This window comes from Pongo pygmaeus, chromosome 13 (genome assembly GCF_028885625.2).
Source record: "Pongo pygmaeus isolate AG05252 chromosome 13, NHGRI_mPonPyg2-v2.0_pri, whole genome shotgun sequence".
Lineage (NCBI taxonomy): Eukaryota > Metazoa > Chordata > Mammalia > Primates > Hominidae > Pongo > Pongo pygmaeus.
Window position 1 is genome coordinate 22,686,457 of NC_072386.2, and position 16,019 is coordinate 22,702,475.

General features: G+C 54.4%; 2 protein-coding genes across 3 annotated transcripts in view; one reads left to right on the top strand and one right to left on the bottom strand.

Annotated features, from left to right (window-relative positions):
* Positions 1-683: 683 nt before the first annotated feature.
* Positions 684-2,758, top strand: ENHO (energy homeostasis associated). The gene is made up of 2 exons (XM_054502757.2): positions 684-1,019; positions 1,945-2,758. Exon 2 carries the CDS (start codon positions 2,106-2,108, stop codon positions 2,334-2,336), a length of 231 nt encoding a protein of 76 aa, XP_054358732.1. The 5' UTR covers positions 684-1,019; positions 1,945-2,105; the 3' UTR covers positions 2,337-2,758.
* Positions 2,759-2,816: 58 nt separating this feature from the next.
* The window catches only part of DNAI1 (dynein axonemal intermediate chain 1), a 60,098-nt gene continuing 46,895 nt past the window's right edge, over positions 2,817-16,019 (bottom strand). The window contains exons 14-20 of one of the 2 annotated variants that reach the window (XM_054502758.1): positions 11,370-11,459; positions 11,159-11,246; positions 10,405-10,484; positions 9,053-9,201; positions 8,856-8,955; positions 6,121-6,303; positions 2,817-3,145 (exon numbers count right to left, since the gene is read on the bottom strand). In XM_054502758.1, the coding sequence (XP_054358733.1) occupies positions 3,047-3,145; positions 6,121-6,303; positions 8,856-8,955; positions 9,053-9,201; positions 10,405-10,484; positions 11,159-11,246; positions 11,370-11,459 (789 nt within the window). In that variant the 3' untranslated portion in view covers positions 2,817-3,046. Of the gene's footprint in view, positions 3,146-6,120; positions 6,304-7,592; positions 8,718-8,855; positions 8,956-9,052; positions 9,202-10,404; positions 10,485-11,158; positions 11,247-11,369; positions 11,460-16,019 lie in introns of those variants that run through there. The other variant, XM_054502759.1, reaches the window with a different exon arrangement.

Below are 16,019 nucleotides of genomic sequence, written 5' to 3' on the forward strand. Positions count from 1 at the left end.
AGCCTGGCAGCAAGCCTGCGACCAACACTGGGTAGGAACTCAGTAAATGTGTCCAAAGAACCTGTGTTGCCAGAGATTTTCACACCTCTTAGGGCCAGGAACCTGGGGCCCTCTAAAGTGGGAATGCAGAGTCCACACCCAGGTGGCAGAGGGAAGTGCGGGACTGCACTATAGGCGGTTCCCTAGGTGAGGAGATTCAGTCTCCTGCCAGGTGTGGGGACGCGGGGCCTTCCTCCAGATGACTTACTTAGAGACCTCTCCCAGATACAGAGGGGTGGTTTCCTCAGATGTGGAAATGCAGAGGCCTTGGCCTTTCTCGGATGTGGGGTGTACAACCCTTCCAGGTGTAGAAGGTGCAAGAAATCCCTACCAGAGGTTAGGCCTCGCCCCCACCCCATCCCCTCTCCTGGGAAGGATCCAGGGCCAGCTACTCCTTCAGCCCTCCTCCCGCCCCGCGCCGGCACGAGAGGCGCGCTGGTCCCCACCCCAGCGCATCACCAATGGTGCGGGAACCGGGGCTCGGCCAGCCAATTGAGTGGCGGCAGCGGCGCTGGGATGGCTCCGCCCCCGGGCCGCAGGACGCCTGCCTCCCAGGAGGCGGGGCTCTTCGCCGTTTTTGCTGGCCGCCGAGCCAGGCCGAGCCCAGCCGAACGTAGCCGAGCCCAGCCGAGCCCAGCCGAACGCAGCCGAGCCCAGCCGAACACCGCGCAGCTCCCGCCGCCGCCGCCCGAGCGCTGCCGAGCGAGCGAGCGCCGCGGCCGCGGAGGAGGTGCGGCCCCAAGGGGAGGAGGTGCCCGCTCGCCGCAGACCGCCCGCGGCAGAGGCCGCCCCGGTCGCGCCGCGGCGGGAGCGGCCGGCAGAGGCTGCGCGGCCGAGGGGGAGGGCCGGGGTAGCGGACGTCGCCTCTGCTGGTCTCCCACCTCCCGCCGCCCCCCGCCCGCAGGCTCCCGAGCCTTAGTCGGCGCCGAGCATCCCGCTGCCCCGGACCCTCCCGCGGGCGCGCACCAGGCTCAACTCAGGTAAGAAGGGCCTCCCGCCACGGGCACGGGGGCCAAGAACACGCGACCCGAAGATGGAGATAAAGAGACAGAGACACACTGCCGCGGAGAGAGACGAACACAAAGACAGAGACACAGGAACCACCGAAAAGACCCCACGGAGAAGGGGAGAGGGACACGTCCATGGGAACAGAGGGGGATACAGCCTGGAAGAGAGAGACAGAGACACAGAGACTGATGCAGAGATACACAGAGACACACTGGTAGAGAAATGAGACATAGAGGAGACACACTCAGAGATGGGGACACACGGAGAGGCAGCCACACACACACAGAGGTGGGTGTGCAGAGGCACAGGCACACATCCAACGGAGGGACAGTGAGACACCAGACACACACACATCTGACCCAGAGAGGCAGCCCCACATAGAGGCACATAGCCCTGGAAGCACAGAGCCTGAACATGCCTGCCAGGGCCTCCACAAAGTTCCCTCTGTGCAAGCTGGCGCCTCTGGAGGTCTCCTGGTCGGGCTGGCTGGAGTCCTGGAAGAGAGGAGGCGCCCAGGCCACAACAGAGCTGCTTACAACCCCATCCTTTTGGGCCGGGGGCTGCCTGGATCCCACCCACCCACCAAGAGAGGGCTTTTGAGGGCTGCAAGCTTGGTGGGCAGGACCAGGGCATGCCCACCAGGTCTAAGGAGAATGAGATGACGGCCGCCTACTTCAGCTTCCCCACGCTGGCTACACACTCATTCAGGTGCCCAGAACGAGGCCTGCGGATGGGGGTGATGGCTCTGTGGGGTATTTGAGCCTGTTGGGACCCAAGGTCTTTCACCAGGGAGGCCAGAAATGTGGGAGGGAGGCTCTCTTCCCTACCTCTCTCCTCCTAGGCCTCACCCCACCCTCCCTCCTCACCACCCTCTCCTTTACTGTGTACCCCCAACAGGCTCAGGACTGCAGGTAGACATCTCCACTGCCCAGGAATCACTGAGCGTGCAGACAGCACAGCCTCCTCTGAAGGCCGGCCATACCAGAGTCCTGCCTCGGCATGGGCCTCACCATTGAGGCAGCTCCACTGTCTGTGCTGGTCTGAGGGTGCTGCCTGTCATGGGGGCAGCCATCTCCCAGGGGGCCCTCATCGCCATCGTCTGCAACGGTCTCGTGGGCTTCTTGCTGCTGCTGCTCTGGGTCATCCTCTGCTGGGCCTGCCATTCTCGCTCTGCCGACGTTGACTCTCTCTCTGAATCCAGTCCCAACTCCAGCCCTGGCCCCTGTCCTGAGAAGGCCCCACCACCCCAGAAGCCCAGCCATGAAGGCAGCTACCTGCTGCAGCCCTGAAGGCCCCTGGCCTAGCCTGGAGCCCAGGACCTAAGTCCACCTCACCTAGAGCCTGGAATTAGGATCCCAGAGTTCAGCCAGCCTGGGGTCCAGAACTCAAGAGTCCGCCTGCTTGGAGCTGGACCCAGTGGCCCAGAGTCTAGCCAGCTTGGCTCCAATAGGAGCTCAGTGGCCCTAAGGAGATGGGCCTGGGGTGGGGGCTTATGAGTTGGTGCTAGAGCCAGGGCCATCTGGACTATGCTCCATCCCAAGGGCCAAGGATCAGGGGCCGGGTCCACTCTTTCCCTAGGCTGAGCACCTCTAGGCCCTCTAGGTTGGGGAAGCAAACTGGAACCCATGGCAATAATAGGAGGGTGTCCAGGCTGGGCCCCTCCCCTGGTCCTCCCAGTGTTTGCTGGATAATAAATGGAACTATGGCTCTACCCTGAGATTTTCTTCTCTTCCTGAGGGCCCCATGGTAGCACGATTAAAGGTGTGGGGTGGGTTTCTACACAGGTTTATTTGTGCAAAGTTAGAGAGGGGTAATGGTGGTTGAAGACCAAGTCCTGGGGTAAGGTGCTGGGACCTTAAGGAACAGAATAAGAAGGGAAGATGCTGGGACCTGATCAGGAGTGAGGTCACATGCTGGGTGCTAAGGCTGGGCTGGGTACCAGGGTCAAGCCCTAGGAGTACTGGATTCAAGCGATGGGACAGAGACTGAGGCCAACCTCTCAGGTCTTAGTTTTCACTTCCCTCACCAGGTTCAGCAGTTTGTCCAGTTTCGCAATCTCCACAGCTGGACCCTTCTGCACCTCCTGCCCCTTCTTTTCCTGGGGAGAGGGAAAGTATACATGAGGGAGGAATGGTGGGCCCCCCCTCTCTGGGTCCCAGCACCACCTCCTCTGCCCACCCTGTCCAGCTGTGCCCTACCCCTCCCCTGCCCAGTAAATTCTGGATCCCTGCCTCCCCTCTCCCTGACACGATCATTCCCCAACTCAGGTTAGGTGACACAGGGGCTCAGCTGACAGCCTGCAAAAAGGAGTCCAGCTCTGGCTTGAACCTCAGATGGACATGGGGTCTTGATGCTTGTGGGGGTGGGAAAAGGCATCCATTCCCTGACCCTCAGGGGAACAACCTTCCAGGCCAGGGAAATCCAGCTCTGCAAAGGCGGGGGCTGACTGCTGGCACCATCCTTACCATGGGAAGGTCCCTGGCCGAGACCTATCAAGGAGCTAATGGGTATGTGTTTGGGGAGGGAGGGGCTGTGGACAGAGCCTCAGGGGCCCGGCCCTCACCTAGTCCTCTAACCTGATGCCTTCAGGTCAGGTTGGCAGTGGGTGCTATTTGGGGCAAGACCTGCTGTGTCAGACATACCCAGGGTTGGGAAGAGTGTCAAGAGACCCATAAGGGCAGAGGGAATAGTCCATGTGACTCCAGGTGTCATTGGATGACCCATCACCCTACCTGCAAAGCACTCTAATCCTTCCATTATAAGTTGGCCACTGGAGTGTGTATCACCCACAGGTCCCGAGAACTCCTTGGCAGACCAGCACCAGTCCCACCCTCCCTGCTGTCCAGGCACGGGGATGAGGGCTATGCTGGGGCAGGCTGGGCAGTTGCCATTTCCCCATTTCCTGCCTTCGCTCTGCTCCTGGGCCCCCATCCTCTCAGCCACCTGTGCCCACTGCTCACTGACACCTACCCCAGCCTTGCCTTGGTCTGGCCAGGGCTGTAAAGGAGATGGGGGGGTGAGTGCAGGGCCAGTAGGCCCTTCCCTGGCTCCTTTTTGGCTGCTGACACCATGTGGAGCTCAGATTTCCCCCCGGTGTGACCCCATACCTGCTCCCAAATTTTCTCCCCTATCCCCTTGCAGTCAGTGCCTTTTGCCACGACCTAGCTCACCTCTATCCTCTCCAGGCGAGGACAAAAAGCTCTTTTTCTCTCTTCACTCTCTCCTTCCTAAATTAAGCTTGGGTTCTCTTCTTGGCTTCACCCCGTTCCCCGGGAGTTAGGGGACCTGGTTTTAGTTCCAGCTCTGTCATTAACTCCCTATATGACTTTGGGCAAGGACTTTGCCTTTCTGAGCTTCAGTTTCCCATCTATCCTGTAGTTAGGGAAAGACAGTCTTTGGCCTTGGACACTTTGGGCTCTTGATACCCATCATGGGAGCTCCCTGGGCAGGGAGGTCCAGACCTCTGGGGAAGCCATTTGGAAAGGGCAGGGAGTCTGCAGCTCACAGAGGAAGGGCAGTAGGGATGCCCAGAGGATTTTGTTTTGCATGAATCACTTGGCTGATAGGGTCAGATGGCAATTTCACAGGAACCTCTAATCCACTCAAGTACCCACCAGCCCCCTCCTGTCCCTTCTCAGGTCCTCAGAGATGTAGGTCCCCAGATACACAGAGCCCAGCTCTCCCAGCCATGACTGACCCTTCTCTGAGGAGAACTGAAACTATGGGAGATGCTTACCTCCCTGGATCAGAGTGGGCAGGGCAGGCTCCCACCCCTGTCTACCGCCCTCATGGTGTCATGGCTGTACTCCTCCCCCAAAGAATGACCATCATCCCTCCTGGAGGGTTGTCCAACTCTGCCAGCTTCAACCTGGGTCTCTCTCCTCAGAAAATTAAGAACACATTTTATTTATTCCATAAACTGTGCTGCCTCCTTCCTCCTCCTTGAGGCCAACTAGCTGGGCTCAGCAAAGAGATTCAGACCACGCCCGACTCCCTCCCTCCCCTCAAGCCCACCACAGCCTCTGGGCCACAGCTGCAGGCGCTTAGCAGCCTTTTGAGTATTTATAGCCAAGTCCACCCCCTCCCCCAGCTGGCTACAATTACAGGGCCAGCCACACTCCCAGCCCTTGCCTCCCTGGCCATGGTGGGGAACAGGCCAAGCCAGCACCAGAGGGATGGTGCAGCAGTCCCTTCCTTGGTAGGAGCACAGTGCAGGGAAGTCAGTAGTCGAAAGACACAGGCCCTGCCACTGCCTCAAACTGCAGTAAATGCCTCAAATTGCCAGGAGGGTTGGTCATCAGGGCAAGCTGGCCCAGTCCTGATCCTGGCCCAGAACCTGGCAGAAAGCAAAGAGCCATCTCTACTCTTAGCACACAAATGGGCAGCACTGGGCTCTGGGTTCTTGGGCTCAGGATTCTAAGGCCCGGGCTGCAAAGCCCGGGTTCGTAAGTCTGGGTCTGAACTCAGATCTAGACTTTAAGGTCATCACTCTGGGCTCCAGACCTCTATTTGGGGCCCTCGGCCTCTGGGCAGGGTCTCCTGATCATTGGAGACCCTAGAAACAGGAACCAGAGCTCAGAAGGAGGGCTGCATAGCTGCTGACCTAGTTACTCTCCTTGCGGCTCATTTCCTTCCTCTCTGTGTAGACCCACAGCTCCCAGCTCAGGGACCACTGGGGCTGAAGCCCTGTGAAAGCCCAGCCAATGAGGCAGTGGCTCAGCCCCAAGCCCCCTGCCTGGGTGACCTGTCCTACCCACAGCATTTCCACTGGGAAGAAATCAATGATACCTCCACATTTGCCTCTGCAGGCTTCAGATCCACCTGCTCACTGGATGTCTCCACCTGGGAGAGTCACCTGGGGCCCCACAGGTAACTCAAATGCAGCATGTCAAACTGCTATTTTCTCACAAACCTCCTGCTTCTTCTGTGAGCCTCATTCAGGCAATGACACCATCCTTACCCTTGGTCTCCCAAGTCAGAAACTGGGCGGTCACCCTGGCTTCTCCCTTCTGTCATCCCCACCCTCCTGGAGACTTTACCTCTTGCAGCAGCTCAAAGTCCCAGAGCCTGTACCTTTGGCATCTTGCGCAAATTGGGTGAGAGCTTGAGGCAGATGATGTGCCCACGGTCATCGCCCACAATGATGATGGGGTGGATGGGATTGAACTGCACGTGGGTGAGCCTGTTCTTTTTGGCCGCCACAGGCTGGTTGCAGATGGCCTCATACTTGTTGATGGCTAAGTCAAATATGTGGGCCTGTGGAGAGGTTGGTGTCAACACACTCAGGGGTAATGAGGCCTGTCTTCCACCTGAGAGGAATGAGTCCCTGGACTTTCTGGGGAAAGACTGTAGAAGGCTAATGGCTAGCACACTGGAGCTGGAGGTGGAGGGAGGGGGAATTTTGTGTCTCCATGTTTTTCCTATGGTTGAAAGAGTGAGAATAAAAAAGTTTAGGAGAAATTTTATATCTATGGAGAATTAACAATAATAGCAGCTATAGGCTGGGCGGGGTGGCTCACTGATGCCTGTAATCCCAGAACTTTGGGAGGCCAAGGTGGGAGAATCACTGGAGGTCAGGAGTTTGAGACCAGGCTGGCCAACATGGTGAAACCCTGTCTCTACCAAAAATACAAAAAATTAGATGGGCCTGGTGGTGCATGCCTGTAGTCCCAGCTACTAGGGAGGCTGAGATGGGAGAATCACTTGAACCTGGGAGGCGGAGGTTACAGTGAGCCAAGATAGAGCCACTGTACTCCAGCCTGGGCAAGAGTGAGATCTTGTCTCAAAAAAAAAGAAAAGAAAAGAAAAGAAAATAGCAGCTACCATTTGTTGAGCACTTACTATGTACTAGACTCTGGGCAAGCACATCATATGGTTGCATCACCTCATTATGCTCTTCACAACCACTCTATAAGGTGGTTCTGTCATTATCTTTATTTTATAACGGAGGAGTTAGAGGCTCTTAGAGGCTAACTTGCTAGTAAGTGGCAGAGCCAGGGCTTACACCAGTTAATATATGTAAAGTGCAAAGGCAGTGCTTGACATACCAGTGCTCAATCCATGTTGGATGCTACCTTCACCACACCCTCAGACCAAACCACTACTAACTCTCACCTGGACAACTGTGGCAGCCTCTTAACTGGTCTCCCCACTTCCACTCTTGCCTTGCTACAATCCATCCTCCATATGGCAGTAGGCTTACCTTTAAAGCACTTAAAATCCTCCCACAGTCTCCCTTGGCACTATAAATAAAATCCAGATCCCACACTCTAGCCCACCTCCCCACTCTCACCTTATGTTCTCGCCCCTTGCTTACTATACCCCAACCACACTTGCCTTCCTGTTCCTTAAACCCCAAGCTGGTTCCCACCTCGGGGCATCTGCCCCAGCTGCTCCCTCACCATGGGCTGCTCCCCTGCCCTATCTCCACATGGCTGCCTCCTTCTTGCCAGTCAACTCTCAGCATGAGTGTCACCTCTTCAAAGAAGCCTTTCCTGACCACTGTATCCAACAGACCACCCAGTCCTTTTATTTTTTCTTTTTCTTTTTTTCTTTTTCGTTGCCTGGCCTTTGTGAACCTATCTTTCTTCTTTTAATTTAACAACTTTATTGAGATATAATTCACATACTATAAAATTCACTCATTTAAAGTATCAAATTCTTGGTGTTAGTATATTCACAGTTATGCAACCTTCTCTACAACCGATTTTAGAACATTTTCACCACCCTAGGCCACACAAATTGACTTTCCATCTCTACAAATTTGCCTGTTTTGGATGTATTATATAAGTGGAATTATACAGTATGTGGTCTTCTGTGACTGGCTTTTTACGCTAAGCATGTTGTCAAGGTTCCTCCATGTTGTAGCATGTATCAGCACACCATTCCTTGTCCTTGCTGACATAATCCCCAAGGAGAGACTATATTTTGTTTATCCATTCAGCAGTTGATGGACACTGGGTTGTTGCCACTCTGACTGTTAAGAGTAATGCTGCCATTAACATTTATGTTTACATATCACAGTCTTTTATTAATAATTCTCTGCCTAGAACTTAACACTGGGAATTTCGTTGTTGCTTTTTGTATCTTTCCCTTCACTAGAACGTAAGCTCCACAAGAGCAGGTATCTAAGCCACCAGGGTCCAGCCTAGAGCTGGGCACCATCGTTGGCCCTTAGTAGTTATCTGTTCCAGGAAGAGATGACTGACGGACTTTAGGATGGTGCCTTCATCGCTGCATTCTTTCCTTCGGGCAGCCAGTGCTTCTCAGTTTATATCAAAGTCCATAGGGAAAATGGGTTTGCATTCAAGAATATGCTCACAAGATGTTTGTTTCTGAGCTCTCACCAATTCTCAGTGTTGAATAGCCCCCTCCCATTCCACCCCACTGAAGTTCCCTCAGAATCAGCTTGCACACTCCCGGGGATGGAGACTTCACTACATTATAGACACTATTCAGTCACTGAGCAACTCTGGCTCATACATTTTTCCTTAGATGGAGCCGGGCCCTGCCACCCTCTAGCTCCCCACCATACAGCAGAGGAAATAACTGCTCCATGGCATCTCATCCCCCAGAGTGCTTTCTCCTCCAAGGTGAACAGCCCCGTTTCCTCCCTGAAGCCTCATGGGATGAATGATTCCTCTTTTGGCTGGACCCTGGATGGCTTGCCCCTGGAAAATACACAGTCCTTATGTCCCGCCTTCTCTTTTCTGACCTGGGCATGGGATGGGTTCTCCATCAGGAAGCCCCTGAGATACCACACCTGATCTCCAGTAGGGATTCAGTGAGGTCAGGACGCTGGCACTCACCTTCCCATCTGTGGTGACTGCTGCGAACACAGTAGAAGAGTATGGCGCCCAGGCCACATCACCCACGGCTGAGTTCAGGTCATAGATGAACATTGGGGTCCTGCAGAGGTGGAGGGTGGAAAGCCCATGGCACAGAAGGCTCACAGTGCCATAGCCCAGGGGAGGGCCCAGGGCAGGGCCAGGAACAGGCCCCTCACTTGATGGTGTGGTCCCAGATCTTCACTGTCCAGTCGGAGCTGCAGGACATGAAGACCTTGGTGTGGTATGGGTTCCAGGACACAGTGTCCACTGCCATGTTGTGGGCGTCATAGGTGTTGAGGAATTGGCTGGAGTAGGATTTAGAGCACTGGTGGGGGAGGGAACGGGGGTCAGAAGTGAGAGAAAGGTCAGCAGCCACCACTTCCCTGGGGGTCTGGAGGATCAGAGCCTTAGACTCCTGTCCTTACCCCACATCGCATCCCAGCTAAACTGGGGCCAAGTTCCTGGCTGCCCTTCCCACCCTCAGCACACCCTGGGGGAAAGGAAGGGCTTGAGGATCTGGGGGTTCAGGATGGGCAGGGGAGCCTTCCTGCAGGATGAAGGAAAGGGCTGTAGTGCCCTGACCCCAGAGGATTCCAGGCCAGGCAGAAAAAGCCTTCTCTCCTTAAGAGAGGGCAGAGCAGGTCTCAGGCCCTGAGTGAGGTGTGGTCTGGCCATCTTCCAGGCCACAGCCTGTGGACAAACAGAGCCCTGGTTCCACCTGCAGCCCAGACATCATCCTTGCAACAGTGATAACATCCCACCTTGTCCAGGCAAGAGCAGGTGCAGAGCCAGAAGCTGACTTGGATCTCCAGCTTTCCTATTCAGTTTTTTGCCCTGACCAGCATGCCCCTTTCTCCCTCCCTCCAGGAGACTGTGTGACTGAGTAATCTCTCCTTACTCCTGCCTCTCTTGGACTGCCAGGGGGAGGGGTGAAGAGGGGGTGGGGACTTCTTTTGCATTCAGACCAGCTCTGGCTGGGCCTCAGGGGCTCCCCAGAGGCTGCCTGTAATTAACATTCTGAGTCTCTGAGCCTAAGAAAAGCTTGCAGCAGAGCTATTTCTGGATGGATGGAGGTTCAGAAGGACGTTCACCTACTACCACTGAGACCTTGTAGAAACTGACCGTGAGGTTCCATCCTGCTGGCTGGGATGTACCCAGTATTCAGAGATAATTCTGGCCTTCCAAGCTCAGCTCAAGTACAAATCTCCTCCAGGAAGTTTTCCCAAAATATTCTAACTCCTCCGAATTCCCCCTTCTACCTCAACTCCCAGGAAGGGAGGGAGGGCCCGGAGGAAAAGATGCTGAGCTGGGCTAAAGTCACCCTCTAGATTCTCCATCCCCTTTCCTGCATTTAGCCCTTATTCCTAATCACCCAAGCAGGTCAAGAAATACATTCTCTTCCCTCAAGAGGCCTTCTAGAACTGACGGGAACTAAAATCCATCAAAATAGGATCTGTTGAGAACTCTAAGCTCCCCAGGTGCTCAGGTCTAAGTGGCCCTCTAAGGAGCTGGCACAGGGCAGCCTCACCTTGTAGATTTTTCCCTCCTCTGTGCCCACTAGGAACATGTAGTCAATCTCTTTGTGGAAGTCAAAGGCAGTGCCACAACCTTGGGAAAAGAGGAGGGGCAGGCTTAGCCCAGTTCCAAGAGGGAGGCTCCCAGTGCCTCCCCTACTCAGCAGAGGAGCTCAGCCCAGGCACTCTCAGTGCAGGACAGACTGAACTAGGGCCCCTGTAAGGGCTGGGACCAGGCCAGGCAAACAGAAACCAGCCCTCTGGCCTGCTTGTCCCAGGCAGTTAGGATTCTGCAAACGGCCAGGGGTTCTGCAGACAGGAATGGGGGCCTAGGTAAACAAGGCAGGGATTGAGTTAAACAGGGTCAGGGTCAGGGTAAACAGGGACAGGGTCTGCAAACCGGGACATGGTCTGTGCCAACAGGGATATAGTCTGCATAAACAGGGTAGGAATTGAGTAAACAGGGACAGGATCTGGGTAAACAGGGGCCTGATCTGCATAAACAGGGCTGGATCTGCATAACAGCACCTGATCTGCATAAACAGGAACAGGGTCTGCAAACACAGGGATGGGAACTGCATAAACAGGGAGGGTCTACAAACAGCCAAGGGTTCAGCAGACAGGGCCAGGCCTTCCTCTAACCTCCTGTCAGGCTCTGGCACAGGTTGGGGAGGGAGCACTCAATCAGGGGAAGGACCACTGTCACTGACCCTCACTGGACCTGAATGACCTGGCCAGGCCTGGAGGTGAGAGGGCTGGGGCTCCTACCCACTGGGTGCAGCTGCAACCCCTCAGGAACTTCCGTGGTGCTGCCTTCCACCTTCAGCTTGATGACATCTACGTGAACCAGCTTTCTCTGTAGCCACAGACAGAGGGATGTGGGGGGAGGGCACGTGGGTTGGGCTGGGGGGTGCCCTTTGCCATTTAGCTCCCCGCCTCCCCAATCACCCCAGTGTGACCCTCTCTGGGAAACAGGCACCTTCACGAGAGTCCAAGACACAATCCTGCCGTCAGATGACACAGAGAAGAAGTTAAGGTTTTGGTCCATGTCATCCTTCTGCCACTTGACCTGAAACATCCCAAAATGTGAGCTCTGGGACCCTGCTAAGGTGTTGAGTTGGGGCTGTGGGCAGAGCAGGGCTCCCCCAAGCACCCATCTGAGGCTCAGAAGCAAGTTCTGGGAGCCCATTTCCCAGAATCCCATGATTGGTCCTTTCTCCCTCCTTCCATCCATCTCTGTCTCTCATTCCTTTCTTGGGGATTTCTCATTTCTTTCTTGACCATCCTGGAGCAATAGTGCCAGTCAAAGCATTGCCTTAATTTACTGGCTTGGCAGTGGAGGTACCCAATCCCTCCCTGGGTTGGGTTCCAGGAGCTCCACTGTGGGGAGAAGGCAGTGGCTATGGGTTCAACCACCTTACATAAATAAACATGGCCTGGAAAGAACAGGGCCCATCAACCAGTTTCCTGTTTATAAAACAGGAGTCATAATAGCATAGGTTTGTAATGAGAAATAAATGAGATAATATATGTGAAGCCCTTACGTCAGAATATTGCACATATGAAGTATTCGATACATGTTAGCTAATGTCCTCATTGTTACCATCATCCTAGGAATCTGGGTGCCAAGGTTCTGCAGGGACCTTTCCCTGCTTGCTAGTGGGGGGTGAAGAGGAGCAGGCCCCCGTCTCCTGCCCACCTCTTCCAGGCTTGGCCTTTCTCTAGGAAGTGTCTCCTCTTTCCCACCTTTCCTTTGCTACTAACTCCTGCTCCCAGAACTTTGCTCCCAGTCCCAGATTTGAGTTGCGTTTCTCCAGCTGCAAATCAGGGTTAATTATCCTGCCCCACCCATCTTCTCAGGGCTGGAAGCTAACATATGGGAAAGTGTTTTGGAGACAGAGCTGTTGTCTTATGAAGATGACACGCTTGAGACTCAAGTTTCTGTTGCCACATGTGGAGGCCTGGCCAAGCCATGTCCCAGAGAGCTGGGGTGGGGCTGGGTGCCCAGAGTTTTCCATTCTCTAGCTCCCTCCAGACCGCCCATGCTGGGACCACCGTCCTGTCCCCTCCCCCTGTCACTAGCAGAGGACCAGTGAGGGAGGCCAAGAACCCAGTGCCATTGCCTGTTGCCTGTAACTGCAGCTGTCACCAGGGTTGTTGGGGGCTGGAGGGAAGTAGAGAATGGGTTGTCTCTCCCCAGCCAGCCTGAGGCCTGGTGGATCGGAGTTTCAGGAGGGCGGGCTGAGTCCTGTCTTGGTCTGTCCAGGCAGCTGGCTCTTTTGCACTTTCACTGGACTGAGAGCGCCACATAAGTCAGAGCCAGCCCTAATATTAAGACCACTTCTCCTTCTGTGTAAAGGTGGTCCCTTTAAAGGGGGGAGGGGACGGGGGTGTCAAAGGCCAGGCTGTAAGAGGCGCTAGGGAGCTGCAAAGGGAAGTGTTTAATGAGCAGACGCCAGCACCGCATGGAAATTGTATTTCACACCCCACTTAGCAGCCTGATGCCCAGTGGGGGGTGGTGTGTGTGTATTTGCAAGTGACTGTGTATGTGTGTATGTGCGCAAGTAACACACATGCTCCTGGGGTGGAGGTGAGCCAGTAGGAATAAAGCAAAAGAGGAGGGTGGTAAGTGAGGTTAAGAGAATGAATGAATTCCCAGGGACCAGGTGGTAGGGAGGAGCTGGAGCCTGCTTCACTGATTTATTCTCTTCTGCCTTATTTGCTTAGGGCAGACCTGCTTGACCCTAGTCTCTTGCTCGTACATCCTTCCTGCCTCCTTCCCCAGAATTGCACCAGCGCGCGCGCGCGCGCGCGCGCACACACACACACACACACACACACACACACACACACACACACACACACACACACACACACACACACACACACACACACACAGTGTTGCTGGTTGAAGCTTCACAGTAGGGCCTGCACAGAGCTGGCTACTCAGGCAGGTTCCCTGGAGAAGAAGCCTGTGCTGTGGGACAGGAGCCCAATCTTCTTAGAACAGACAGTCCTCTCCTTGGCTCCAAAACTTTCCGTGGCTCACCACTGCCAACAGAACAAACTCCTTCTGCCTCAGCCTGGCATTTGAGATCTAACACAACCTCTCTGGCCTCCCCCAATATCTCTGACACGGTATCTCTGACACAGTCCCGTTAAGAGGGACTTAGACTCTGATGTCTCTGACATCTCATTCAGCAGCCTGGCTCTCCTTCAACCTCCATGCTCATATAGCCAACTGCCTGGAGGACGCCTCCCTCTGGGTGTCCCTTGGGTTTCTTGTATTACTTTCTGGCCAAACCTGTTTTTCTTCTGCCATTTCTCACTCCTATGGATGGCCTACTAAGCACCTCAAACCCAGGCAGCATCAATTCTTCTATCTAATATCTAATCAATCATTTCCTTCTATTGATTTTACTACCCCACCAGCTCTCAACCCTGTCTTCTCATTTCTGTCTCCACTGCCCCTGCCCTAGCTCAGGCTTCAAAATCACTCATGCTGCAGCCAGAGGATCTTTCCAAGAGACAAACATGACTGTGTTACTCCTCTGCCCCAAACTCTCTGATGGCTGGGCAGCAATTTTCGAACTATGCTCAGGGGGTAGAGGGAGTGAAAATAGGGGACCCTTAAGCAAGCAGAGACCTGGTCCTAACAGAGCACCACTCTCATCTTTTTAATATTTTCTAATCTCTTTTTAATATTAATCTCATCTTTTTAATATGGGATTCTGCATGAACACTTTGCTTGAAACCACGGACGTACAATGTCCAAGCATCTTAACTTAATAGATAAGTGCAGGGTGCTTCAAATGACGTGTCACTTCCCAACAGGCTACTCTGTTTGATGCCCCATGTCATTGCACATGTGACCCCTTTGTACCCTTCTTCATATCACTAACTCTGTCTCCTCCCTCACAATCCAGCTCAGGTGTTGCTTCCTCTAGAAAGACCTGCCCAGCCCTCCACCCCCTGGTCCCCACCCAGGACAGTGTGGGTGCCCCTCCTTGCGCACTCCTACTTTAGCACTTAGCACGCTGCCCTGCCCTGGTCAGTCTGTGGCTGTGGTTATCTTCCCAGTAGGAACTCCAGAGATCAACCAGAGGAGCACACAGGGAGGAGTTACTGAATGTATGAATGAGTAAGTGAATGAATGAGGAGGGAGGAAGGAATGAGAAGAAGAGAAGAGAACAGGAAGTGAGTAAACAAGTGAGAGACAGGTGGGTCCTGACCATGTCACATGCCATGATTCTATACAAGAAACTGAGTCTTCCATTTTGCAAAGGCAGCAGCCCTGTTTTCCCAGCAGGATAGGAGAGCAGAAGGCTCCTCTGTCCAGCTGAGTTCCTGTCTTCCTGGGACCTGCTGAGTGAAAGCAATAATGTTTCTTCTCAATGCCCCATTTTCCCTGCAATCTGCTATTTGATTTACAGGACATAGCAGAGTAGGAGTAGGGTGGTTGGCTTGAGCCTCTGCCCTTCTGCTTGGCTTGAGGAAGGAAAGTGGTCAGGCCAACCAGAGATGCTCTGTGCTTGGCCCTGGGCTATCTGAGCTGGGAAAGCAGGGGCAGGGCTGGGCCAGGTATGATCAAGACAGGCCTTTTCTCCTCTCCCTGAGTTTTAAAGTTTCTACAGAGATCCTCACCCTGCCTGGAGACCTACATGTGTCTGGAAGGCTTGGTGATTAATTGGGAGGTGGACTTTTTGGTGGAGAAAACTCCTGAGGCTGCAACCTCTGGTCTCTGCTTTGTTGGAGAGTAGCCAGGGAGGGCGTATGGCAGGAGGGGCTGCCTCCCTCCCACCCTCTGCCCCAGGCTCTGGGTAATGGATAAAGCTGAGAGGGCACCATGGCCCCTGTGCCTGGGCAGTCCTCCCTCTGCTCAGGCCTGTCAGTGCTGGGGAAGGTGTCCACATGTCTCAGGGAGCTCAGGGCCATAAGAGGCAGGAGTGTAGAGCTTGCCTGCAGACTGTCAGGGCAGGAGGGAAGTGAAAGAAGAGAAGACAGAGCCCCAGTGCTGCCTGATGAGCCCAGAGACCTTGAGCAACTTGAGGCAGAAATTCATCCTTAGGTCCTCCCAGACCTGCCCATGGAAAAATAGCACACAGCCTTTGAAAGAAGGGGACCTTTGGGACACAATAAGGAAAGGCCTGCAAAGCCACAGCTAAGAGACCCTCTGAGAGTGAAACTGAAATCTACGCCCAGTGGAATATGATGGGAAGCACAGAGTCAGGGTGAAATCCAGCCCCAGTGTCGAGGTAATGGTTCCAGGCTGGAGTTCTAGACTTCTGCAGAGGCCCCACCCACCACTCTAGGCATGTCTGGAGAAGAGGGGGTGCTACAGAGAGGCTTAGGGGCAGACCTGCCTACCAGGCCTTACAGTCCCACCCGAGGGCAGGCAACCAGCAGCAGCCACCCCTGCCTGGGAGTTTCCCCAAATCCAGCCCAGACGGCAGAGGAAAGGCCCCGTGCGGAGTTGAGGAAGCTTGTAGACAAGGACCTGGTCTTTAACATACAGTTGACCCTTGACCAACATGACTTTGAACTACATGGGTCCAACTATACACAGGTTTTCTTCTGCCCCTGCCATCCATGAGACAGCAAGACCAACCCCTTCTCTTTCTCCTCCTCT

Bases quoted from the DNA above. Each gene is read 5' to 3' on its own strand.
- ENHO (XM_054502757.2), top strand. From the start codon at position 2,106: ATGGGGGCAGCCATCTCCCAGGGGGCCCTCATCGCCATCGTCTGCAAC.